The 27,993-nt window shown below is 37.9% G+C and overlaps 2 protein-coding genes across 9 annotated transcripts in view; one reads left to right on the plus strand and one right to left on the minus strand.

The window, feature by feature from the left end:
* LOC129245976 (mucin-2) overlaps nt 1-27,993 on the plus strand; it is a 156,725-nt gene that overhangs the window by 43,172 nt on the left and 85,560 nt on the right. The window lies entirely within an intron of this gene.
* LOC129245983 (uncharacterized) lies at nt 13,123-13,419 on the minus strand. Its single transcript, XM_054884456.1, has one exon. It carries the CDS (start codon nt 13,417-13,419, stop codon nt 13,123-13,125), a length of 297 nt encoding a protein of 98 aa, XP_054740431.1.

Below are 27,993 nucleotides of genomic sequence, written 5' to 3' on the forward strand. Positions count from 1 at the left end.
CATGATGGGAATTAAATTGATGAATAAAACTAATTTCGTACAAAAAAGGCGTGTTTTCTTTGTTAAACCCTGGACTTTTCAGCCCACATGTTAGTGCCGAACCAGACTATTCCAAAGTAAGGAAAAGGTAGTGATTCTTCCCTCTTTTTAAATGAAACGTAAAAACTAGATGGATGGTATAAGTATATAGTATGACCGATCAGCATTCTGCATCTGTCCCTGTTGCCTTCCTTATTTCGTTCGGCATTTTCCGTCGCCCATCCTATTTGCCCCCCTCGCTTAGACATTTCATTGATGTTGCACATTGTATCGTTCCACGTAACCTTAACTTAAATTTTAAATGCCACGAATAGTTTGCTTGTGGAATCGCAGCCGATGATTTGCTGCAGCCACTGGGAGTTTGTTGGTCTACGTTTGCCATTGGTGTCACAACGCAACACTTCACAGTCTGACAGGCATTCCGCGCGACGGTGTTGGCTGTTGGCTTTCAGCTTCTAATAATTTATGCGCATTTTAGAGTTACCATTTGTGTTGCTGCACTGATTTTTCTCGCACATGCTACTATTTTTCTGTTTCTCTCTTTGCTTCAGCTTCGCTGTTTTGCTTTATACTTTGCTATATTACATTATTAAATTATATGAAAATTTTCGCAGCTACTTTAGATTTGAAGTGAGTTTTCTTTTGTGCGCCTCAGATCCATTCATTGAGGAAATACACATTAGTTTTGCACGCAATTTCGCTCCGTACGAGCTCACTGAGGTTTGCGTTGGGCGCCTAACTTGTCCAACGAGTTGCTTGGCTGGTTGGTTGTTGCCTGGTTGTTTGCTCGTGCACGCATGAGTGTTTGTTTTTGCTTTGGCCTGGGTGCGAATCAGAGCAGAAAAATAATAGGCCGACGACAGAAGCAATCAAACCAGCGCCGACACAGCCAGTATTCTTTTAGAAAAGCGATTGGCTAAGTGAAGGCTAAAAAAACTTCAACCCACAAATGCGTTAGAGAAACGTCTAGACGCGGAGCTTGGAACACTCGTTAGCGCACAAATAAACAAATATGTATGCCATTTATTTTTACAAGCACTCAAGTTTTTATTTCCACTTTTACAAAGAGTTTTTGTTCCACCAGTCTGTTATACATCTAATTCAGTTCTTCAGGATTTCAATTACTCCTGCTTGTTACTAAATGTGTGATGAGGTTTCCTTGCTAGTCTCCATTCGATTCCTTTTCTCTATACCGATCAAAAAGTCTCTGCATTAGTATGATACTAAGAATGCAAGTTTTTCTAATTATTTTTTTTTTCCTAAATATTTCCCTTGAAAAGAGATGTCTGCTATTTCTTTGACCTCTCCAAAAATTCGTGTTCTTTTAAGTCTGCAAAGCAAGTTTTCATGTTAAGGAACGTAAAGAATTTGAAGGCAATAAAGAGAAGCGAGCACAATGAAAGTGACAGGGGTTCATAGTTTCATAATTGATGTAAATGTTCACGGCAATTCCATGCTAATCCATCATTTCTCTTAGTCAAATTTAAGAGGACACATCCAATTTTTTATCGAATAAGCATACTTCACTGTAGTCCTGCCCTTTTACCGTTTTTCTTGCCTGCTAGAAATCCTTAAATATTCTTTACGAGTACCAACAGGACAAAGTCATTATCTTTCCGCCCGTTGTGATCTCTTCCTCGGAGTAGATGTCTCTGGCTTATAGGTAATAATGGTTTCATCGACCGCGCCGACTCCAGTCAAAAAAAACAAACTCATCCGTATTCATCTAGCCGACATCTATTTCGCATTAATCTGGCTATTCAAAATATCTACGGCCTTTATCGCTTCACACACTTTAATTTGGCGATCAGCGAGAGTAATGAGAATCTACGATTTCTAAGGTAACCACGTCTGGCTTTTCCTCATCAATAAAATATCACTCGTTTGCTAGAAAAACATCATAACTCAAGAAATCAAAATTACGAGAAACACTGCTTCAAGGCTTTCAATTTGCTATGGCTCCTTAAGTAAAAATAAGTAAATAGTTAATAGATATTATACAATGTATTTTTGATTTATGATGTTCCTTCAGCAAACGAGCAGATTTATGCTAAATTCAGGAATCCAATATCTCGCGGTTACACTACGCATTTTCATTTCCCATTTTATCGAAAACGACGAAGCAAGCACGATGTCACGGATTTTCAGATAAAACGTCTGAAATGAAGCTTTGCATCGTTTGATAGATAACTGCATATGGGGGAAAAGCTAGTGAACGATTTTTGTACAGTGTACTCTCCCTTAAGCGGACACCTAAGGAACTGAAAAAAGTGTTTGCTTATGGGAGGTATCTGCTTATGAGATGGGCGCGTTAGGAGAGAGTACACAGTATATCGATGTGAAACACGTCTAGATGCAATTTGCTGGCAAGCAAACGGATCATAAATTTAACCAATATCTAGAACATTTTCGTACTTCTGCTTTAAAATGAGGCTCGCGAACTAGACACACCTGCTCTAAATTATCGTTGCTAATTCCAGAATAGGGTACATAAATTTGAAGTTTCCGCAAAAGGTATATAATTTTTGCCACGTTAATTAAGCGCATAATCGCTAGACCGTAACAAATTTATACAAGTTGACCGTTTTAGTTGCAGTCGAGCAAAGCTGTTGAATATTAAAATCAACAACTAACTTTGAGTACCATAGAAGATTTAGTAATATATATGTAGAAATATAGGAAAATTTCGAGCATTCAATATATGAAAAATCAGTGTGAATCAGGGTGGTTTGGTTTTTGTTGAACTATGTATATTTTTTAAACAAAAACGAAACAATTGAAAACTTAGCAATGTATAAATATACAGTGAGTCAAAATAGTTTTGGTATAGTAATTTTGTTTTTACAATATTCGCAATGTTTTTGATTTCAAATTTCCTTTCGTTAATTTTGTTTGATTCATACAAGTAAAATCAATATATTTTAAAGTTTCAAATTTTATATTGGGAGGTTGAATTAGTTTTAAAGGTTTTTTTCGAAGATTTGGGGCTTTATTGTGAAAAAACGGTACAAAATATTTTATTCGAAGTATTGGCCATCGCTAGATACAACTTTCACCCATCTTTCGGGCAATTTCCGGATGCCGTTTCTCCAAAATTCTGGCCGCTGCTTGGCTATCCATGACTCAACCCATATTTTGGTAGCCTCGTACGAGGAGAACCGCTGGTCCGCCAAATCGAGACTCATATGCCGGAACAAATGATAATCGGAGGGAGCTCTGTCTGGACTATACGGCGGGTGGGGTAACACTTCCCAGCCAAGCGTTCCAAGGTATTTTTTGACAGGTTGAGCAACATGCGGCCGAGCGTTGTCATGTTGCAAAATAACCTTGTCGTGCCTTTTTACCGTTTCCGGCCGTTTTTCTTTCAATGCCCGGCTTAAACGCATCAATTGCAGTCGGTAACGATCCCCCGTGATTGTTTCGCCCGGTTGGAGCAGCTCAAAATATACGACGCCGACCTGATCCCACCAAATGCAGAGCATGATTTTCTTGCCGTGAATATTCTGCTTGGCCGTCGACGTTGATGCGTGGCCGGGCAAACCCCATGATTTTTTGCGTTTTGGGTTATGGTAGTGGATCCATTTTTCGTCGCCAGTCACCACCCGATGCAAAAAACCCTTCCGATTTTGTCGCTCGATCAGCTATTCGCACGTAAAAAATCGCCGTTCGACGTCGCGCAGCTTCAACTCGTACGGGACCCAATGTCCTTGCTTTTGGATCATTCCCATCGCTTTTAGACGCTTGCAAACGGTTGATTTATCAACGCCCAATGATTCAGCAAGCTCTTCTTGGGTTTGGCACGAGTCCTCGTTTACCATTTCCCCCAATTCCGCGTCCTCGAACTTTTTGGGCTGGCCAAGACGCTCCTTGTCTTCGGTGTGAAAATCACCACTTTTGAATCGTCGAAACCAGTACTCACATGTTGAAACCGACGGAGTATGGTCTGGGTAGGCCTCCTGCAGCAATTCACGGGCTTGGGCTGTATTTTTTTTCAAATTGAAGCAGAAAAGCAAAGCTTCCCGCAAATTGCGTTTCGACGGCACGAAAGTTGACATACTCGGAGCACGAAAACACTGCGTTGTTTATACAGGGTTGGCCATATTAAACTGACCCATTGAGTAACCCTATAACTTTTTACTGTAATTTGAAATCTAAGGTTTACGTCAACAAGCCAAAGACACTAGGCGCACTTAAGGCCAATATCCGACGGGAAATAGCCGCCATATCGGCCGAGACGCTGGCCAAAACTATAGAAAACGCCGAAAAACGGGCACATTACGCTGTACGAGCTAAGGGCGACCACTTGCGCGATATCATATTCAAAAAGTGATGTATACGAATCTCCTTGAACTAAATTAAATGTTTTTCACAATGAAACACAAAAAAATGTTTCTTTTTCCATATTTTTTTAATAATCACATGGGTCAGTTTAAGATGGCCAACCCTGTACTTCAGCGAAATGACAGATACTGATAAACAAAGCCTAGGGATGAGGCTTTGTCATGAATATATATTCAGTATTGCCAACGCGATAAAGTAATAAATAGCGCCATCTGTGTGTCACCTTTAAAACTAATTCAACCTCCTATACAATCTAAAAGAACTTCATAAAGTTTTCAACAAAATTTCGAACTTTGTACGCAGAATTGTTTTTGTAAATATTCTTCCATACAACGCTTGAAAGGAAGAAAACGCAAAAACCCTGAGCTGAAAAATTATTAAAAATCAACTAGAATTTTCAGCAATTTCACTCTTGCGTTTAGTTTAAAATAAATATAGAAAAGTTCGAAATTCTGATGATTTTATTTTGTAGATTGTTTCAAGTTTTGGAGAAAGTTTCAAACTTTGATTTATGTGGTTGTTCAATAAGTTTTGCGGTTCGATAAGAGAAGATGTTGACACTAGGCAACATATTTTATGTTGTGTTGGTGCACTCTTCATATATACGTATGTGAAGTTTCATTTCAATCTGTCAATTCATTCTTTGTTTACAAGCCATTTAGTATCGGCGTGTCACGGTATTTCCTTCAATGGAAAATATCAAGCGCCATTCAATCGATAGAATTTTTATTTTTGGAACTTTTAAAAGCAAAGGAAATTTACGAAATTTACTGTATAAAAAGTTGCTGAGTTTAAACGTGGTCGTACAAGACGAACCTTGAATCTCAACGGAAATCGTAGAAGAATACAGCATATCGTCTCTTAGTAGAAGCCCTATTTTGACTGAAGTATTGGGTTTCAGAAAGCTGTGTGCCCCATTAGCTAACAATGGAACAAAAACAGATTCGAATGCGACTTTCTCCGTAACATTTAGAGCGTTTTCGAAAGGATGAAGTGGATTTTGTGCGTTGATTCATCACTATGGATGACACTTGCGTCCATCACCATGGACCTAAATCAAAACAAGAGGCTAAAGAGTGGCGCGAACCTGGTTCTTCGGCTCTGAAACGAGTTCGCGTTCAGAAATCGGGTAGGAAGTGTTAGCATTAGTTCTTTGGGATGCGAAAGGATTTTTTTGTGGATTACTTGCAAACTGCAAACTGGTAAAGATTAAATTCTGAATATTATTTTAACCCTTTAGACCAGCAGAATTATTTTTCATCAGGACAATGCACCGTGACACAGGGACATTTTCACAATGGCTAAAATCCATGACTTAAAGTTCGAATTGTTTAAGCATCCACTGTATTCGCGAGATTTGGCCACTAGCGACTTCCATCTGTTTCCAGACCGAAAAAAGTGCATGCGTGGAAAGCGTTTTTCATCAAATGGCGAGGTCATAACAGCTGTGGAAGCGTATTTTGCAGCTCTTCCAGATTCCCACTTCAGGAATGAAATTCATAAATTAGAATATCATTGGAACAAGTGTATTGATGTTTAGGGAGACTATACTGAATAATAAAAAGTGTATTTCAAACCATAAAAGTGTACTTCAAAAATAAAGTGATTTTCTTATCGAACCGCAAAACTTACTGTGACAACCTAGTATATGTGTAACAGTTGCGTTTGGCCGATTTTCTCCTCCATCTTGTTATAGCTCCGCTGGAAATTTCCAAAATACGTTTAGTTTTTCTGCCGCTACGCTAACTTAATCCGCTAACAAATTTCAACCGTGAGCAGAGACTCATTTTTTAACTACCCCAAAACTAACGAAAAGATCTGAAGTCCATCTTTTTATGTGTTGAATTTTTGAATAATTTGCTAAATTTTCTGCGTGTAGAACTCGATTACAATTTTATAAAAAAAAAGTCGGTCGCACAAATGACGTTTGCGATCGCATCGAATTTAATGACGAACTATGAAATTAAGAGTAGCTTCACCACTTCGAGTACCTTCTAGCCACTTTTAAAAACTACTTCAAATGAACCAACACATTTCCAAAATCAAAACTGCCATTAACCTTCCTTTGTTTAAGAAAATCCCCGCGGTGTTAGAAACGGCATTAGAAACCAATGAAGGTTATTCACTTTGTAGTGTTTTTTTTTTCACTCCCTTTGTTTCTACGAATCTTTTTGTGGGCATTTTCTTCACGCTATGTGCACATCCGCTGCATTTCAACGCCACCAGCGATCGTTATACTTACACACTCGCGCACTCACATACTTATCTACGTACACGAATATACAAATTGATAAGTATGAACTGCTTGAGGTAGTCAAATAGAAAGGCAGCCGCTGAGGAAATAAAATTGGTAACCGCAGCTGTCGTTAACATCTTAAAATTCAGCATAAACATCGGTGGCTTCAACGACATCATAACAATCATAACGACGGCGATTGCCGCCATATGCGACCATAAGCCACCATTTTGGCATGCGGCAAATCGATTAACCAGCTACTTTAACTTTACCGATCGAAGCGCGCAGATGTGTATATACCTGTGCATATATGTAAATGTAAGTATGTGTGTTTGAGTAAGTAGTAAGTTTCATTGCGGTGGGGTTGTGGTTTTGGCAAGCGAGAAAAACTTAAAAAACTTGCAGTTTTCTTCAAAAGCGTAACTCTACGTATGCACACATATACACACATACATACATATGTATGTACGTGTTCATGTATCGGTGGTGGAGGCGATGGTTTTGGTGCCTCAACTGCTCGCCAGTTTTCGTGATATTTTTCCAACTTGGTTTTTTATTGTGATTATTTTGAGTCGGCAGTACCTTTGGGGGCGCAAGCACTTCTGTGGCTTCTTACTTTGCGTAAATTTAATTTGTCATTTTTCCTTTATGTCTACATACAGAGATATGCATGCACGGTAAGCCAAATCCAAATAGCAGAAACAAAAGCACAAAAAAAAAACATTGGGAAATAGTAGCTTTCCTTTTGTTTTCCGTCAGCTAAGCTTTCTTCCGTACTTTTTAAAATTATGTGGGTATTACTCTATTGTCGGCGATAAAAGTGAACTGAGTAAAGCGATAAAAAATTAACTCGATTTATGAAACCGAATGGAACATTTGCAAAGTTTATCCGCAAAAAAAATTAGTTTATGTTTATCTGTCCGATTTGATTCAATTACCGTGAACGTTTCAGGGAAATTTTTTTTTATATTTGACAGTTCTTTTAATGCCTTCCGTCCTGAATTTTACAGTTGAAATGACCAATCCGTTATAGCAGACGCAAATCTTCCATGTAAATGGGGCCAATCGCGATGAATATGAGTTCTAGCCGGCTTTACAAAATTCAAAATAAGGAATCCAATATGATGAGCGGTGGGCGTGAAAATTTACAGACGGTTTTTGGCACAGTGGTTTTGTTTACAATATTCACAATGTTTTTCATGCTCCACCTTTTTAGTTTTCAGTATAAAAGTCGTATGACATTAAAAAAGTTAACTAAATGTTTATCTGATTTTCGATCAATTAAAATTTGAAAAAAAAAGAAAAATAAAATAAAACCAAAAATATATTAAAATAAAATAAAACCAAAAGTATTTTAAAATAAAAAATGATATTAAACAAAAAAAAAAAAAAAAAAAAAAAAAGTTAATGTGATTTGCTTACAGAATTGAGAAGTACTGCAGAAATAAAAAACTTCACACTAAACGGCTGGCATTTACTGGCGTTCGACGCAGATGTGCTTCTTGTCAATGTCGTTATTTTCACTTTTTATCACGAAGTCACTTAAGGTTGTCGTGCGTTAAGTAGTATATAAATATTCGTCTTTTGACAAGTAGACAAGAAGTTTCCGTTGCTATTTTCCGCTCAGTACAAGCAGATCTTTTGAACTATGAAAATTGTGGTAAAATTGTCGTAAATGGCTCCCTCAGGTTACCAATAAGAACACGATATGGATAGGTATCGAGGTACTCAACCTAAGTATGAACTAGCCCCTTTTCCGCTCCCGATGCTTCCCGGTTATAGATGAGCGAAAGTTGGATCCACTTACGGGTAGAAGATTCGACGTTTGAAGGAGCGAATGCTATGACCTATTTTGAGTCGAAGGTACCCTGACTAAAGTTCATTCTGGCTAAATAATATATATTTCCAAATATTATCATGAGTAACTTCTATAGGGTGGGCCATGTAAAATTTGGTTTTTGAATCGGCTATAAAAAAATCATCGGCTAAAAAAAATCTGCTAATCAATATTTTTTCAAACTTTTTTTTTTTATTTTGAAGATTGAACATTGTCATTTATGAATGAAAAATAATATCGTTCAAATGACTGCCACGACTGGCTTTACAGTAGGCCATTCGATCAACCCAATTTTTAAGCACATTTTTGATTATTTGGGCTCCAATTTCATGAATGGCAACTTCGATTTCGTGGTTTAAAGCATCAATCCTCTCTGGATGGTTCGCATAGCATTTGTCCTTAACGGCTTCCCACAAAAAATAGTCCAACGGGCTTAAATTACAGCTCCGAGGCGGCCAATTGATATCGGAATTTCGGCTGATTATTCGGTTTTCAAAAACGGTAGCCAAAAGTTCGAGTGTAAACGCATTGGATGGTCATTAGGCTTCAGTTCTTGCACCAATTGAACTTTGTAAGCCTTCATACCGAGGTCGTTATGAAAAATTCTCCTCAAAGAAGTGCGTGAAATGTTCAATTCTTGAGAACGATGACGAGTTGAGGTTTTTGGATGTTCACGCACATTTTCGGCTACAGCAGCAATGTTTTCGGGTGTACTCATTATAGGAACACGTTCACGTGTTGTTTTATCCATTAACGATCCACTTTCACGAGCACGATAACCAAATTGATCCACAAACTGTCTTGTTCGCAAATTTTTTTTTGGATTTTTTTTTTCAAATTTCTCACAGAACAAGAAAAAGACTCACCACTTTGGAAATAGGTTTTCAATATTTTCCAATTTTGTTCAAGCGTATAGCGTCCCATTTCGTAAATGTCAAACCTTTAAGTAAATTATGAACACATTTGACATGTCATTTGTGTTGCCATTCTCAAAAAAATAGGTGGTTCAAAAAGCAAACGCTATATGTCCCACCCTGTAGTTACTTCCTATGCTTCATTATGTTGTAATTTTTGCCCTTTTTGAGTTCTGTTTTTTTATTTTTATTAAAATGGAAAATCATCTCTCGTGCACGGGCTCGAGTTTCGGGCTCGAGCTCATTTGGTTTCCTGAGTTTGTACTCTTCGTAGTCTTTTAGTGATAGCTTAACATATGCACATTTTAGGCTTATTGCTTTACCATTTTTTCTATACTAATCAAATTAGTTCATCATTTAAATTTTTCTGGTGTGAATGGTTGATTCTTAAAAACGGCGGTCTCCTTTTTTTCGTTTGTTTGTTTTGTTTTTTTTTTTTCTTTTTTTTTTGAACTCAATTAGTCAGCAATACTTGGTGTTGTGACTCGGTGCTGGATCCCAAGCCTCACAATTAATACAGGAGCGGCAGATAATTTTAAGCTTCTAAATGATTCATCATTACAAACAACTGTGATTTTTAACCTTAAGTTTATTAACTATTTCAAACACATAGCCTGGCTTATTATTCCAAAGCTGAAAGCACGAAAACAACGATTTTTCAATATTAATGAAACACTAATATAATATTATATATACTCATACATATGGATATGTGTGCGTACGTACATATAAAGTAATTTCGAATTGAATTGTGCGCAATTGCATTTTAATAATTTTGTATTTGTATTGCACTGGCCGCAAAACTGCAAGTATGGGCGAGTAAAGCAAGCAATTTTATTGAATTTACCCTTCGTTGAGTTGTTTTGTGTGTGTGTGTGTGTCACATTTTCTCTTTATGTATAATTTCTACTGCTATTTCATTGCATGCCATTGTTAGTTGATAGCTTTGTTCGCATCAGAGGAAGTGAGAAGAGGAAGAGAGGATAGAAATATGTCATAGAAAATCGATAACTCAGTTGATTGCTTCGCAGCACAAATTTAATTTTCTTACGTAGTTATAGGCATTAGTATTGAGACCATTCCCATAGAGTCTTGTGTTGCATCAACTGAAAGTACGACTTTGTTTTTGTTTTTGTGCCTTAAATGGGCTGCACTCGAACTAGCTTCCTGCGTTGTGGTTGCTGTTGTTGTCTCCAGAACTGCCTGCAGTTCAGTGCAACAAAGTCGCCAAAGATTTTTATCATTGTATAACAGGTCATAAAGCTGGCGCCTAGAAATAGGCTAACCGCACCGCCAAACGAGACAACCAATTGATCAGAGCTGAAAACCACACGCCGACGTATGCCTCTGTAGGGCAGGCTGAGTTGTATGACGGCGGTGCGTTCAAACTTTTGGCTCAGAAAACCCTCTTTCTGTTTCGGAAAGAGTTAAAACTTGATCAATTTTCAAATGGAACCTCTAAGCCTTCATCTTCTTACCTCCCTGGCGGGCGAAAGGCTTTGTTGCAGCTGTACATAAAACATATACTCACAGAGTTGGACACAATCGGTGCAATTTGTCTGCGCCCAATTGTTCCGCTGTAAACATAGAAGCTGGTCTATGTTGCAAACGGGTAGGTCTGAGGCCACAGCATAGAAATGGGGTTTACATTTACAAAGCTCCAAGGCTTTGCGGATGCGACGATCCATGCAACACAAAGCGGTGGAATAGGTCTGGAAAGAATGTGGCTGGATTTCTCATAGCAAAATTATGTGGCTCGGCATGATTACCTCAAAGTACAAAAGGTTACTTTCGTCGGGATAGCGACACTTTCGATATTCTGCTGGCAAATTTCGCACCTCATCTTCAGCGCTGAATGAACTTATCTCCAAGTCGACTGTTAGTACTCTGTCCGGTATAACTGTCTGATAAACGTTGGTTATGTGGCCGGGTGCCACCACATCGAATGGATTATGCAGGTACTAGAAAATGAAGGAAATCGTCTGGTTGTATTTTCGCAAGATTGATGTATTTTCTCATGCTTTTCTATACTTACCACAAATACACCTGCATTATCTGGATATTCCGGATACACCTTCGTAATGCAGATGCTCGTGAAAAGACAGTACTGCACGGGACTAACTTCGACGGATTTTCTAAAAGTAAGGAAGGCAATCCAATTTAAATTCTTCAACGCGAAAAACTGATAAAATCTCAATTGATAGAAATCCTTCAACAAAAATTATTGCAAAAGAAGTGTAAAATCGCTCCAGATTTCGCATATCTTTGGCAGCATGATTGTTATGACTGATTTTTAACAAGGCTAAATTTTATAGTAAAATTATGGAATTCGTACATTTCTCTACTGGGATTCGTGTATTTATTGAGCTGCGATGTTGTACGACACAGGCCGACCTCCGTTATAGCTGGGGCGAACACGATATTCTTAGATTTTGATAGCAGACCGTCTTCCAGCTCTTCATGCCGCTGCAGCTGTAACGAAACGAATATTTTTTGAAATTTCGACCGGTTTAAATTGAATTTGTCTTGTTTGGTAGCTAACAGTTACTAAAAATGTTGGTTTCTGCACAGCCCATGCGGTATTAATGAAAAATTCCTCGCTGAAATATCGCATAATAAATGATATCCAACTGGGTGTACTCAGCAGATAGAGAATCACCATTTTATACTTTTTTTAATTCAATAAAAATAAATCTTGGCATTTAAGTTATTTTTTTACTTATTTTTGATAATCTTTTTATGGGCTTGCGGGTTACATTCGTCGAAACCCTGCATAGAATATCTTCTTCCAACCACCATGTGTTAGGTTACAGTAGTCGTCTGTAGCCGAGCTAAGCTCGCGAGGGTGGGGCAGGGCGAAAAATCTTTTTAGTTCCGAATCTATTGAATTTTAGACTTCGAGGAGATGATTTTAATCATTTGACAGTTTCTTCGTTACTACCATAGGTCTTTCTCCATTAACGTTAATCTTCTCCAAGGTCCCCATACCTTAACACCTTTCAGTTGGTCCCGGATTAGATACCTACTGAAGTTTTTTTATAATGGCGAAAGCATTTCTACCATGAAAAAGTTGCTCAGAAAAAACTTGTTTGTTTATGAATTTAGTAAAACAGTTTAAAAACACACTTTTAATGAATCTTAAAGTGCTTGAGTTTGGTGAAACAAAAAGGATGTACGAGTATTAGGGCATACAACTCCGGGTAACTGACCCAACCATGTGAAAGTGAATTCGAGACCTAAAAGGACATTAAAACGAAGTATGGGGCTCCTCAGTACTGGAATATTGACATATTGACAACCTTTCGGCAGTTTTTAAACGGGGGGCAAATTGTTTTATGGCGCCCAAATCCCCTTAAGGTAAACTTTAAAAAAGGATGGACTTTTGCAATTTTTTGTTCTACTGAGTTTCGCAGTCGTCGTCGCCACTGAAATTTCTTGTGTTGGTTGGAAGTTTGAGCTTAGGTTAGGTCGTGAATGCACTTCCTTTTGAGTAAAATTATATATCTTTCAATGCATTTTATTCAACTTAAACCTTTGTCAACACGTCCACATAGTCTATGCTCCACAGCGTCGAGTCATTCTGATAGGGTAGTAGAGTCTCCAAGGTATCGTAATGCAGTACGTTCAGCGTTTCCAAAAATTTGGAATAATAGCCGTATCGGGTGTCATTGGGCGTAAGGTGCCAGATTCTGAAATATCAATTAAACGCTGGATTACAACAGATTTTTCATATAATGTCATATGTTCCACTAGACTCACTCCTCGATGATTTCACGTTCTGCTAACTCACTATGGAAATCACTACACATCGTTATCCCGGCATAGAGGAAATCTCTCTTATCCCAGGTCAACTCCGCTGCAAACACAATGGGATTTTCGCGAAAACGTTTCATTTGATCGAGACAAAGGAAAATGGAGTAGTAACTCGCTGCTATGACGATGCCCAACCAAAATAGTCGCTCTGTCCAGTGTAAATCTTTACGGATCAAATATGGCAAGCCATGAATACCCGTCTCGGTGAAATTGCGCCTCACAAAGGTGCCGCTATTCATTTTTGCTCACGTTTGTGATGATGATGAAGGAATGACTTCGCTTTGACTATTGCAGGCATCTGCGTTGGCGGATCGTTAAATAAAATAATAATATATGGATGTCCCTACGTTCTGAATTTGTGCTGTTGTGCGTTGGTTGAATAAGTGCATGTCAATGTATATAAAAAGTTCATATACAGGGTGCTCCATCTATACTAAACACGTTAGAATAAAAAAAAATTTAGTGAAAAATGAAAAATTTCGATTTCCTCTGGTAAGAATTTTCTTCAATAAAATAGTTTTCTTTAAATCCAATTGTGACGAGCGTTGGCGAAAGGAGGTACCGAGGTTCTCTCGGACATCTTCGCATGCAGCTTCCGTGGTCTGTACGCATTCGCTGAGGCTCGTTCACAGTTGAAAAATTCGCGCAAGGCACGAATTGCCGCTCGAGAAAATTTATTCAAGGATGATAGATTTACCAGGTTTGGCCAACAACTATGGTGAAAAACAAAATTGTAAGGAGAAGGATCATTTCACATGTATTCAGACTTTTGCCCAATCAATTATTGTTCAGATGGTAACGAAGTGACATTCTGTTAAGTTTTTTCATATATCACGAACACAATTTTAGGAGCCGGATAACTGTCCGTTATTGTCCACACTTTCTCCATTCTTTTCACCATGGAATTTATTGTGTTCACTGAAGGCGATGGGCAATTGTGGTCTTGCTGAGCCGGGGTATTCTAGGAGTTATTTTCAAAATAAAATTTCACATATTTAAAATTGCACAAATATTTCCTAAGCGCTATGGAAGAAGCAAATCGAGCAACAATTCGAAGTTCGTATGTGTCGGAACACCCTGTATTACTATAACATGGTTTGCAGTCCCATTGGCGCCTTAGGATACTTTGTCCATCCTTTAATGACATTCTAATTGCAATTTGTTGTTTTTGAATAATTTATGATTGCATTTTGCTGTACTAGAATTATCTGACATGTGGGCATGCGACGCCTTCTAATGGATTTAGATTTCTATTTCAAAGTAGAAATGCGTTAGTTATTTATTTCAATTTGCTCTCACAAAAGCTCTTAGTTTCTTTCAATTAGGTTCACATAGAGGAATTTAAGCGTGTATTCAATGGAAATTTCAAATCATATATTTATCAAATATTAAGTTCGCTGCTACTCGTGGCTTTCGATTACTGCACAGAGTTCGCCTGCTGCAGAGATGAAGCATGCGTCAGAAATTTGTTGTAATTTTTTTACTGTGTGCTTTTCGTTTTATTTAATGTGCTTATCAGCACGTAAATGTGAACACCAATTGCATAAAAAAAAATGTAATTATAAATAAAAAATCGGAGAAAAGCATAAGGAATTGGCGAGATAACGGGCATTTTTTTATTGAAGCTTCTTGTTATTGAAATGAGGCCTGCACTGATTTTTATTTAGAAGAAATAGAGACACTACAAATATTGTATTTTTGGATTGTATTGAAGTATTGGGAGAAAAAGAGATAAAATCATAAAAACTTAATAGTAATAATAAAGGGTTTTCAAATAACAGGTGTTACAGGTGAATGGATTGCGCTATCGAGAGATCATTAACAATTTTTTATGGGCGCAATTGGATGGTATTGATCTGGACAACGTTTATTTTCAACAAGGCGGCGCTACGTGCTACACAAGCAACGAAACCATGGATCTTTTACGGGAAAAGTTTCCGGACCGCGTTATTCTCGAAGAGGTGATCGCAATTGGGCACCGAGATCTTGTGATTTAACACCTTGTGACTTTTTTCTTTGGGGCCACGTGAAAGAGAAGGTCTACGCCAACAGTCAAGTCCTCAAAGATGGAATTCGTGAGGCTATCGAGGACATAGGGCAGCCACTTTGTAATTCGGTTATGGAAAATTTCATGGAAAGGATGTTGTCCTGTAAGCGTGGTCGTGATGGTCATTTACCTTATGTTATTTTCCGCTATTAACGGCATACCTTCCTCTTTATAATGAAATGAACATCCGATCATTTATATTAAAAAATATAATTTTTCTTTGAATATCAAAATAACACCTCTTATTAAAAAACCCTTTATTTCACACCATCCGCACATATTTCGAAAACCCAAATAATTGAATGATTCCTGTACATTAGACCGTACCGAAAAAAGTTCGACGAGCATCGCTGGGTTTAAAGTATTCTTGTGAGATAATTCAAAGACATCTTGTCTCAATCTTTTTACGTTTCCCGTTATATCTGCGAGAGAGAGGACAATTTTTTTGTTGCAAAGTTCATTGACCTCAAGTACCCCGCTCTCCTACTTACCCACCAAATTTCTCTGCTACCCTAGCGTACCACCCTAATGCCAATAAATTAAAGCTAAATAAAAATCTGCAAAGTATTTTAATTCAATTTTACATTTTTCGGTAAACCATTTTGATTAAAAAGCTCGCGGCTCAACCGCCAGGTGTCGCTCTAAGTCAACTGATTTGAGTTCTGTTTTTTTGTTAGGTTGCCACATCTGTGGTTAAAATTCCTACCAAAATTTGATCGTCATTGCTTGGCATTTGTAAAAGTTACGCAGTCTTGAGTAAATCTACTTTTGCACGTACGATTTCTTATAGTTTTAAAAACGGATTTCAAAATGGATTCAATGTAAGAAAGCCTTTCACTTTTGTTCAGCCACCGAGTTTGTTAAATGAGTGTTAAGGTCCAAATATCATTGAAAGGCGATTGAGCGCAGTGTGGCCCACACTTCTACACTTTTGTCGACAATACGAACTGAAGCTCGATTTAAAAAAATTAGTTGAAAGTAGGAATTAGATATATAAATACATATTTGCTATTAGAATTGCCGTATGTATGTATGTGTGTGTTTACTAGTGCCACTACGCCTACTCATCCATTCCATCCTTTGCTATAGAACGACAGCCAGCGCTACATCAAATTCCGACCAGGATGTAAAACTGGAACTCATCCCTTCTCACAGCAGTACCGCTTACTGGCACAAGGTTGGGCCAGTCGATGCTCCCATTTTTCTTCCTGCAGCCAAAGTTGTATGTGGGGTGGCAGGCGTCTATTTCGTGGCACACTCGCGTTCATTGTCTATATATCTATATCTATTTTGCGCAATAATTCTTCTGGGACACAGTTGGACGCAGTGAGCAGTAATAGGCTCGTAGGCGGATGTATACATACGTACACACATGCATGCTTCGTACGCTGTTAGTAGAAGCGGCACTTGTGCAAAAAATGAGATGTGAAAATAAAAATGAAATATAGAAATCAGAATTGTGGGCAAAGTAATGGCAATTGCATGCTTATATGTATGTGCGTATGTGTGAATGTATGTACATATTAAAAAAATGCATGAGTGACACACATTCGGAAGCTCCCGGCGGTGGTGCGTCGGTTGCAGGGCCTTCTGTCGAGCTGTCTATTACCAGTCTATTCTGATACTCCTAATGAGCTTTAACTGCATACACACATACATGTATACGTAAATATGTACATCGATACTCATTTGCATATGACAGCAAAGGGTTCTCATTTGTGCGTGATTATGTTCAGACACATATACATGTGTATGTATGTGTAATATCTTTGGATACCCTGACAATGCAATGTTGCTTGGAAGTGCAGAGAGTAGCCGTTGGCAGCGGGATTCAAATAAAATTTACTACAAGTTTTGATTATTTATTTAAAAAAAAAACTATATAAGTTTCTGACTTTGTTCAAGTTTTTTATATAAATTGCACGATATATTTTTTCTTTTATGTGGAACAGCGCAACAACACATCGGCTTAATGCTTTTTTTTAATCAACGTGAATTTTGAGCCACTTGCAATTTACACTAAAATTTAACGGGCTGTAAAACTGCATATTCAGAATTTTTCTAATTCCTAAAAACAAATTTACAGAAAAGTTTGAAAAAGTTACAAAATTTAACAAAGTTAGAAGCTTTACGTTGCAGTGAAACCTCTTCTAACCGATACCTTTATTAGACGGTCGTCTCCATTAAGCGGACATTTTTCCCTATACCAAGTTTTAAGTATAAATTTCGGAACAAATTACTCTCCCTTGAGTCATTCTTCAGTTATTTTTCATAAAATTTACACAAAAACCTCTATTGAGTGGACGCGAACCTCTTATCAAAAAACATTAAGATTTCCTTTCATAAGAAATCCAACAAAAACCTCCGTTGAGCGGACGTGCACTTCTCATGGGCGGACAAAATACAGGGTGGCTGATGAATTTTGCTACATTAAGAAACTCAAATAATTTTTTTTTTAGTGTATGGAATTCATTTCTTTTTCATGTTGAAGGTCATTAAATTTTATTAAATGTAGCTTAACTAGTTTTAAAAATAATTGAATTTAAATGCCCCCCATGCTCGTTGACACAAGTGCGGCATCTTAGTAAAAAGTTGTTCATTGCTGCTTTGAGAGTTGCGACAGGAATAGCCGCAATTGTTGCCCGAATGGATTGTTTTAGTTCATTCAAATTTGTTGGCTTTGTTTTATAAACTTCTTGTTTACATAAACCCCACAAGAAAAAGTCAGGTGCAGTAAGGTCAGGCGACCTGGGGGCCAACGAAATTCGGAGTTTCTTGAAATCAATTTATTGGGAAATTTTCGTCGCAACTCTGTCATAACAGTCTGGGCCATGTGAGACGTTGCCCCATCTTGTTGAAACCACACAGAGGAATTCTCTTTCGGCGTAGTTCTGGATAGAAAAATTCTTTCAGCATTTTCAAATAACGGTCTCCAGTAACCGTAATGGTGTGTGTGAAGAAACCGCACACCACACTGTCACGCGAAGAGGATGCAATTCCGTCTCGTGGAGTATCTGTGGGTTAGAAGTACTCCATATTCGACAATTTTGTTTGTTCACATTGCCGTTTAAATCGAAATGGGCCTCATCAGACATGAAAAGGCAGTTTAACATGTTTTGGTCTTCTTCCACCATTTGCAGGATCTTCTGGCAAAATTCCAAGCGAATCGGCAAGTCTGCTGCATTCAGTTTGTTAACCATTTGAATTTTGTAGGGAAATAAGTCCAAATCTTTGTGCATTATTGTTTGCAAAGACTGTCGGCTGACACCAAGTTGAGCAGATAAGCTTCTTGTTGAAACCCTTGGATTGCTTTGTATAGCTGCAGCTACAGCAGCGATCGTTTCCTCCGTCCGAACTGTAGGGTTTCGATGATAAGGCCTTCTTGCGACTGTTCCTTGCTCAGCAAAATTATTCACCAGTCTCATTATGGTCCATCTGCTCGGGAGATCGCCGCCAAACATCCGCCTGTACTCTCTCTGTACCAAAACTCCGACTCCAGTGCGTGATAGCGGCGGACTATCCAAATTCTTGTTTGCGTGTCCCAGTTATCCATTTTAATAAATTTTAAAGATCAATCTGTAAATTAAAACAAAAATGGAACAGATAACTTAAAAAGAAAAAAAGTTATTCAATTTTTTTTTGGTAGCGGCTTTCATCAGCCACCCTGTATAAAAATATGAGTGATACTTACTAAATGGGAAAAAGGGGACTTCCCGCATAAAGTGTGATGTTTTTTAATGCACTTATTTAGTTTGCTTTGCGCTGCGGTTTCTAGGAAAATCATTTGTCTGCCCGGGCATTAGCCAATAGGTGAGTTTTACTAATCAAATCTTGCGAACCTAATTTTTCAATATAAAAAGTAATTAATTCAGTAGATTTGGTGTAATGTCATCACTGAGTCTCTATATGGAATTTTGAGGAAATAAGACCGGTTTTCCTTAGGAGGTTCAAAATTGGAAAAACACAGGATGTGTGGGGACAATATTAAAAAAATTGGGAAACCATCTGCAAAATATGTACGAGTCCTACTGTACGAGAAAAAGAAAAAAAACTTATGTCAATCGACAATTTCCCAGTTTTTTGTCTAATGTATCTAATATATCCATTTTTATGTAGTTTATTGACTGAAATGTAATATTTATTTTTATATTCGTTTGAAAAAATACATACAAATTTTTGTTTGAATGATTTAATGTCAATATCTTAAACACAAATAAGAAATAGTATTCAATTAATTAAAAAAAAAAATAAGTTCTGATATAAGTTAAGTTCTTGGGCGGACACCTCTCAAGGGCGGACAAAAGTTATAGACTAATAATTAGAAATGTTTCATGACGTAAATTTGTATGTATTAATAATATTTGTTTTTTAATACTTACCGCTTTGCTTTGTAGCTAAAGTAGTTCGTCCTTTTCAATGCTAGAAAATGCTATTTTTAACAAGGCGATGCTGCTGCTATAACAACAACATGATACCATTTCCATTTTCGTCCAGTCCTCATTGTCCTCTCACTGAAGCGTTGTGGCATATCGAAATAGTGTATGCGTATATATATATATATATATATATATTAGGGCTGGTCGATTTAACAATCGCTCATTGCTCTGTGAAAATCGTATTCTAGGGATCAAAATAAGAAACTTTGCCGAAGGAACCATACCTCTAAAACGAATTCTGATGTCCCCCAATTTCAAAATATCACCATTTTTGGCCTTTACATGAAAAAATCAGCTAAATGGCTATGTTTTTTCTTTATTTTTATTTATTTATAATAATATTTATTATTTATTTATAATATATATTTTTTCTCTTAAGAAATTTATTTAGTCAGAACATATGTAAATGAAAAAATTAATTTAAGTGAGTTATAGCAAAGAAACTAAAAAGTTCGACCCAAATTGGGGAACATCAGAATTCGTTTTAGAGGTATGGTTCCTCGGGCAAAGTTTCTGATTTTGATCCCTAGAATATGATTTTCACAGAGCAATGGGTGATTTTGTTTGCCACCGCACAAATCGACCCGTCCTAATATATATATATATATGTATGTGCGTGTGCATTGCTTCGAGCAATTAATGCAGTCATCCGTATGAGTTGTTAATACGTATTCCATAATACTGGAATTTATGCGCAAAAAGCTATACTTAAAATTGATTTAAACTCGAAACTAAGGCAGGAAAAAATGCTCTTGGCGAAAACACAAAGAAGCACAAGAGTTGCACTCCATGACAAATTGAATTTCAACAAACGATCTAACGCGATAGAAAAAAACGCTCATATGGACAATGAGAATGACGAAATTATGCTCGTCATCTTGCATTTCATTCGCACGTGTGTATGTATGTATGGATGTTTGCCCATACAAAAAGTGCAGGTGAGCTCATTCAAACATAAATACCCACGATTTTGTATTCATGCAGATACTCTTATATATGTATGTGTGCACACTACTACGGTGATGTAATTCGCACATTGCAAAAACAACATAGAAATTGAATATTAATGAGCTAATAAAATCAGCTATTCATTGATTTGTGCTAAGAAATGTATTTGCCTCTGAACCGGTCTAATAATCGGCTTATGCGTGACTGATTTGCTGGACACACTGCGGTGAGCTGCAATACTCTTTGTCTCGAAAATAAATCCCAGAACACAGACACCAAACAAGTGAAGGTGAGATGACTGGCGCTAAAATTCTTATTTATTTGTTTTTTAAAGTTATTGTCTAGTATTTACTCACTGCGAGAATTCAGAATTTTTGCACAAGTTTTTTTTCAAATTCCCTCGATCTTTTTCTTGTGTACGGATTTTGAGACAAAGGAAAAAGCAAACTGCGGAGAGTTGGAAGGCTTTCATTTCATAAATGCAAGTACTCATAACAGCATCTCTTTTATTTTTAAAGCAATTTAGGAGTAATTCATTTGGATTTCAGAACTTTAGAGGGTATCCGTTTCTTGGGTAATTCTGTTTAACGACCGGCCCACCAACCCTGCACCACCCCACTTACGTCAATGGGAAACGCCCTGTCGAGGTACACCTTAAGACATCCGGTTTTACCTGTCTTAACACATTTATGTATATACCGAATCGCTTGCTCCAAGTACAGACACCCGCTTACGATCGCGTCTTACATGATAAATCAAGAGTCAAAAAAAGTTGGACAAGCAAAAATTATGACTCTTGTAAACCTAGTCTGCATGGAATACTTTCTTTTTACCATGAATTATCTGCTTGACCATCTTGGCAATCCAGTGCCGAAAGAGCTGAAAGATGGATGTTTTGGAAATGTCTATAGTGTATAATCAAAAAGAGAGGAGTTTTGGTCAAAATTGTGGCATTGTTACTGTCCTGTATTAAAAGAATTATCTTCACTTGAGCGAACATTTTTCCAGAATTGTCATATAAATGCCCGTCCTGCATTTCGACTCGGTACGTCACTTTTAAAATCTCAGTAGTGTAATCTCATCGATTCTTTTCATTTCGACGGCGCTCAGATCACTTTTTTTTTAGTAAATTTTTGTTCATATTTTTTCTGTGGCAGCACTGATAGCTTTAGCTTGTTCAGTCAATTTCCGTTGCAACATAATAATATTTTCCCAAATTTTCACTGCAAAGTATTAAAAATTTAGCGAACGGCAGTGAATCTCCGGAGGCGCTTGCAAAAAAGTTATTGTGTAAGATTAAGATTTGGCAAAAACAATTTCAAAACGCTTGGTTCAGTAGATTTGAGAAAAACGCGTTAAAGTCGTGCAGGCGTGGATACCCGGTCTGCAGCAACGGACGCTCAAATACTCATAACTTCAATCTGGTCACAAAATTATTCAGATATTTAGAAAAAAAAAAATAAATATTACCTCACCCCCTTTAACCTGATTGTGACCCTCTTACCTCTGTAAATAAATATGCCACCAATTTTTTCGCAGATGTCTTTAGGTGGCCATATCTTGGGATGTATAGCATCAATTGGAACGAGCCATATAAATTACACAGCTATTTTAAGGTGGCAAGGTGCGTTTTGTGATAGCTTTGTATTTGCTGAAACCAGTTGTGTGTTATAGCATTCCAAAGTGAAACTAAGATCAGAGAAAATGATTCGATAAATAAAAAATATTCGATACATTTTTCGGTGCTAAGTAAGCGAACAAAAAAATGTGTGCGCTTTCTGGAGCCAATACAGTTTCAAATGTAAACGCAGTTGTGCCAATCATTCTGTCTCTATTCTCAAAAATGTTGATAAAATATGGAAATCGCCAGCGGATAACTCATGGGTTCTTATTCCATTGACTAGGAATTGCAGATTAGTTAGAAAATTATTTGAAAATATTTCTTTCAAAAGCGTAGTTATAACTGCATTTTATGTATAATTGCATAATCGAAATAAATTTGAAAAACGTTGACAATCTTTACTTCACCTTCTACTAAGTACCTACAGAGAGTTGAGTTGAGACCATTCTCGTAAATATTAAGTTCTGGCATTGCTCTCATTCATTCAATATCATAAAAAAACTCAATGACCCCCATAGCACGCTCTCAGTTTTAAAGTACAACTAGTAGCCTGACCTTCGAATTATTTTGTCTTTTATATGTATGGATGTATTAATGATATTCACAAAGCTTTTCCTTTTTCTTTTTTCTTTGCAGGTATGTTGAAAGCAAATCACGAATTTCTTCAGAAGTCAGCGCAATATTTTGGCGAGTTTACATATATTTTGCAGTTTTTAAATCTATTCATTTGGTTTATTTATGCTTTCGATTTAAAGATTCTTCTCAATGATTCCATGAAAGCAGATTTTTTATCGTTTTCTCAAGTGTTTTAAAGGAATTCATGGCGAATGTCACCTTGAAAGACAGCTGTATGCGGAAGTATCCCCACATTCATGCATACCAATTTTTATTTGCTTGTTTGTATGTACATTTCATGTGCAAAAGACAGATGTGTATGTGTGTGTGTAGGTGTTAATAGTAATGCTGGATAGTTACATCGTGTAATTGTTCCGCGCAGCGAAATAGCCTCGAAAGCATTCACGAGCATTGGCATCAGGAGTGGGATCACTTTATTGTTGTACGAGCACTCTTAAGCGTAAAATTGTCGCACATTTATGCCCATTAAGCTGTACTTTAAGTGATGTTGACATCCGCAGAAGACACAATAATGCAAAACAGCAGCCAAGCTTTTCACAAGTACAGTTACTTTGGATGGATAATTTCTTTGGCGTAATTTTACGCTTTCTGTGTACAGTGCAGCCTGATGTATAGTAGACATACAGTGATGTATGATAAAATAGATGCGCTCACTCTTTGGGGTTTTAGTTTAATTTTTTTACTTTCATTGTATTGTAAATTCCGATAAATAACTGTATTTTATTAACTGAAGGCAATATTTATGCTATTCCGTTCTCTCAGAAATGAATTATGGAACAGATATTTAATATCAGACCCAGTATGCAGAGTGATATGTACCCGAGTGTGTGTTAAAAAATAGGGCGATTGAAGAAAGAAACGGTTTTTGTCAACAAATTTTAAAGTATGTCTCAAAATTAAAATTAGCTTCGGAGAAATTACTGGAATGGGCGCTCAAAGAAAATGATCGAGCATGTCTATGATATATATATATACTTGGCGCTTGCACCCTTTTTGGGTGTTTGGGTGAGCTCCTCCTTTTGTGGTGTGCGTCTTGATGTTGTTCCACAAATGAAATGCCTATGATACGAAATATATATATATGATCTGAAATAGTGGAGAATAATCTAAACTGATGGCCACTTTGCAAAGCTGAACCCTGCGTGACGTTAGGACATACCATTTTGTGAGAAGTTGGGTGGTGGGGTAGATTTCTCGTTGTAGAGGTGGCACAAAGCATTGAAATGTGGGGCTTGTCTTTCGGCACTACCCTTAGATGTTACTGCGCGGAGGGGAAGCGGCCCTTCGCTTCGCACAACGCAACTTTGTGATGATTTTATTTGTTTCATTGCAAACAGCGGACCAGTTTTCTTTTGGCTCAAGCATAATATCAACCAGGTTGTTAACCTTAATTGGTTTAACTTTATTTTTCAGGTCAACCCTTTTGGTTTCAAACTGAGGGCAGACAAAAAAACAATGTTCTGCGTCTTCAATGACGTCATTTGCAAAGTGCAGTATGGTTCGTATTCATGTCCGAATTTATGTATTGTAAATAAAATTTTAAGCAACCGCGTCCTATCAGTGTTTTGGTAAGGTGGAAATCCACATCCCCATGTAGTCTGTTTAGCCAACTTCGTTCAAAAGGAATCAAGCGATAGATGCAACGTCTGTTTGACGAATTGCTCCACCAACACTTCTCACCTTCCTTTTTGAGGATTCTGCCCTCTCGCTCGCCAAAATGTCTATTGGGCAAAGCCCGGATATTACAGGCACTGCTTCTTCTGACATAGCTCGGAGTGCGCTGCACACTCTTCTACCGCAAGGCAGTACAAGGATCTTATTTTGCGTGCTTATGAGGTTTAATCCAGCGTTTCAGATCAGTTAGGTGCACCGTACAGAAGAACACTTCTTACCACGTTTGCGTACAGCATCTTACATTGCTGTATGGGCCCTCCCGAGTTCAAAGCCTAACCTTCGCACGTTTAGGGATTTGCGATCGCATAAATTACATTCCAGAGTAACGGGACTAGGATAGATCCTTGTGGCAGGCTTTGACGACTTCCATCTTATTGTATACCACCACTCTATCGCCCAAGTTGCTGCTTATAATTTTTTCAGTACGTTGAAATTTTAAAACCACGGAGAGCTTCGACAAGTTTTCCCAAATTTGCCTTATTGAACGCGTTTTTAACGTATAAGGTTATCATTAAGCAGTACTCTTTTGTGACCCCTTACCATCGAACTCGGCTTATCGCCCCCTGTGCCCTCTGTTTAACCAGCACGGGCGCATCCACTGTAGACCGTCCCTTCCTAAAACCAAACTGTGTCTCTGACAGATTACCTCCTGCCTCGGTTTTTGTTGTTAGTCTATTTATGCGTTCTAGCAGTTTTCCCGACGTGTCCCGCATATAGTACAAATTGGACTAAATGCAGTAGGATGGGTGGGGTAGGCTGAATCTATTAATTTGACTATGACTGTACATACATACCTACGTGTCCTAACTCACCGCTTAGCATTTAAAAGCACTAAGTAGCATTTTTACAACGTATCCGATAGCTCCCGAACAACAACAACAACATCAACAAAATGAATACATCAGTAGTCATATTAATTACTTTGCTTTATTGTTTAAATTGTTTTGCTGCTACTGCTGCAATTACTGCTGACTGGCTGCTGTTTTCAGGTTGGTGTTGTTGGTCGGCTGGCTGGCTGGCTGGCTGCTGACCAGTGTCGGTGTCGGTGGCAGTGTCATTGCATGTTGCCCGTCGCTGTTTTGATTGGCGTGTCCGCTGAACATCGTCAACATCTCCGACCTACTCGCTTTGCATGCGTTTATTGCGTTATATGTATCTGTACCCCTATACATAAATATATTCCATATGAATGTATCTCTGCAACAACAATTAAATTTAATGGATATTAAATTGCGGCAACAGGCAATAAGCAGCGAGTTGAGATTTGCAAAAATAAACACTTGAGTAAATTATAGCGGGGCTTGCACAGATGTACTCGTATGCCCAATCACACATAGGCACTTACTCACGCACGTGTATACATGTGGCTCGTAAATACATAAATAGCTTAGTACATTTTTCGCACATATGTCAGTCTATTTTTATTTCTTTATAAGCTAATCGCTCTGGAATTTTTACAACGCTTTTGTCGCTTTTTAAATAAACTGCATTGCTCACGTGTGAGCTGTTTTTGTTTTTTAATATTTCCATTTGTCTAGAGCAGCGCGAGCAGTGGTTGGTTGCTTTTGCTCGCTGGCTGCCTCCTTTGATGTTATTAGTTATATTCTTCAGTGTTGTTGTTATTATTGTTGTTCAACCGTCTACATGCGCAATTATGTTAATTTAAGTAATTGTTGCTGTTGCTTGCAAGTTGCTGCAGCCAGCACTCAGTTACTTGTCACAAAATGTAAGACATTCCCCTCCCTCCTTCTCCTCCGGTCCGCTCTCCACTGATCGCCTCAATCATTTTCAATTGAATTGAATTGAATAAGCTTTCAATGTCACTTTTGCTATTTTGTCAATTCATTTGTGCCTATACCCACTCCCATCGCCCTCCTCCCTCTCTACTGCCATGTCTGCCACGCAAAAAACTCCAGCCACACAGCGGATGGATGCCTTCGAAAATTAAATGAAAAATCTCTGCATAAACCGTTGTTGTTGGTCGACTTGGAGCGGCTCAGCCAAATACCCAGCCTAGCTTAGTATCTGTTGTTGCTGCGTGCAATAGACCCCATAATAGTGCGTATAACAATGAGCCATTTAACACATACATACAGACATACATACTGACGTATATTCGTTTGCAGTAATTTGTTGCAGTTATTTGGAGTGCACCGGGGGATGTTCTGTTCAAAGTTCTTGTGACATCGATTCTTTGGCATGAATTGAAAAATCGCTGTTGAACAAAATTTAGCAAAAGTCATGCACTCATCTTCACACATACATGCGGCTATATATGTATGTATGTATGTATATTAATAAATAATTTTAAGTGAACAATCACTAATTTAAGTCCGGAAAAATATTTGCAACACGAGCGCAAATTGGAGGCAGCAACGACCTACTTTTTTATTAAGCAGCAGATTTTTGCTGAACTTTTTTTGTTTTAATAAATTCATTGAGCTGATCAGTTAAATTGTAGGTAGTTTAAAATTGAAAAGGAATGATGATGGGGCAAACTATTTTACTTTTTCAAAAAAAAAATTAAAATTAAAACCAAGCCATGGGTCTCTGGCAATAGTTAATACCGTTAAATGTGCAGAGAAATATATTTTTTTATTATAAGAGAACAGCGATGATTCCTCTTAAGCTTCAGCAATTGTAGTTTGAAGTATAGTCGTGGTCTGGAAGGGGATCGGAATGTAAATTTATGGGCATGCGCTTATTTTCCGATCTTGTTTTTGTTTTCTTCTTTTTTGGAATATACTTTTGTAAAGTACTTCCGCTGACGGGTAGAACGGAGGCAGCTTATTATACTATGTTATTTACTTACTTAGATGGCACTACAACCGTATGCCGGTTTTGGACGAATTCAAAACAGTGCACCATCTAGCTTCGTTCACTGCTCGCTGGCGTAGGTTGGTGGCCCCGAGTATCGCCCGGTTATGCCTCACTTGGGCTCCCCAACGTAAATTAGGTATTACCCGTTGTCCACTGGTCGGTTCCCTCGCGATGGACTGCCGTGCCGGAGCGCTTCCGTTCATCCTCGAGACATGGCCAAGCCAGCGCAGCCGCTGTATTTTAATACGCTTCACTATGTACACATCTCGGTATAGCTCATACAGCTCGCTGTTCCATCGAATACCGAACTGATTCTCGCCTACGCGAAGACGACAATTTTTCTCTCGAACGCACCCAGTTGTCGCTCGCATTAGCTTTCGTCGTCAAAGACGAGGATGATTAGGCTTTTGTACAGCGTTGTTTTCATTTTTCGAGAAAGGGCTCTACTTTTTAATTGCCTACTGAGTCCAAAGTAACATCTGTTAGCAATAGTTATCCTTTGTTTAAGCTCTAGGCCGACGTCGTTCTGGCTGTTAACATTGGTACCTGGATGAACAAAGTTCTTCACCCTTTCAACTTCCCGGTTGCCAACAGTGATGTGTTGTCCAATATGCGAGGACTCTTTGTATGT

Source organism: Anastrepha obliqua, chromosome 4 (genome assembly GCF_027943255.1).
Source record: "Anastrepha obliqua isolate idAnaObli1 chromosome 4, idAnaObli1_1.0, whole genome shotgun sequence".
NCBI classification, from domain to species: domain Eukaryota; kingdom Metazoa; phylum Arthropoda; class Insecta; order Diptera; family Tephritidae; genus Anastrepha; species Anastrepha obliqua.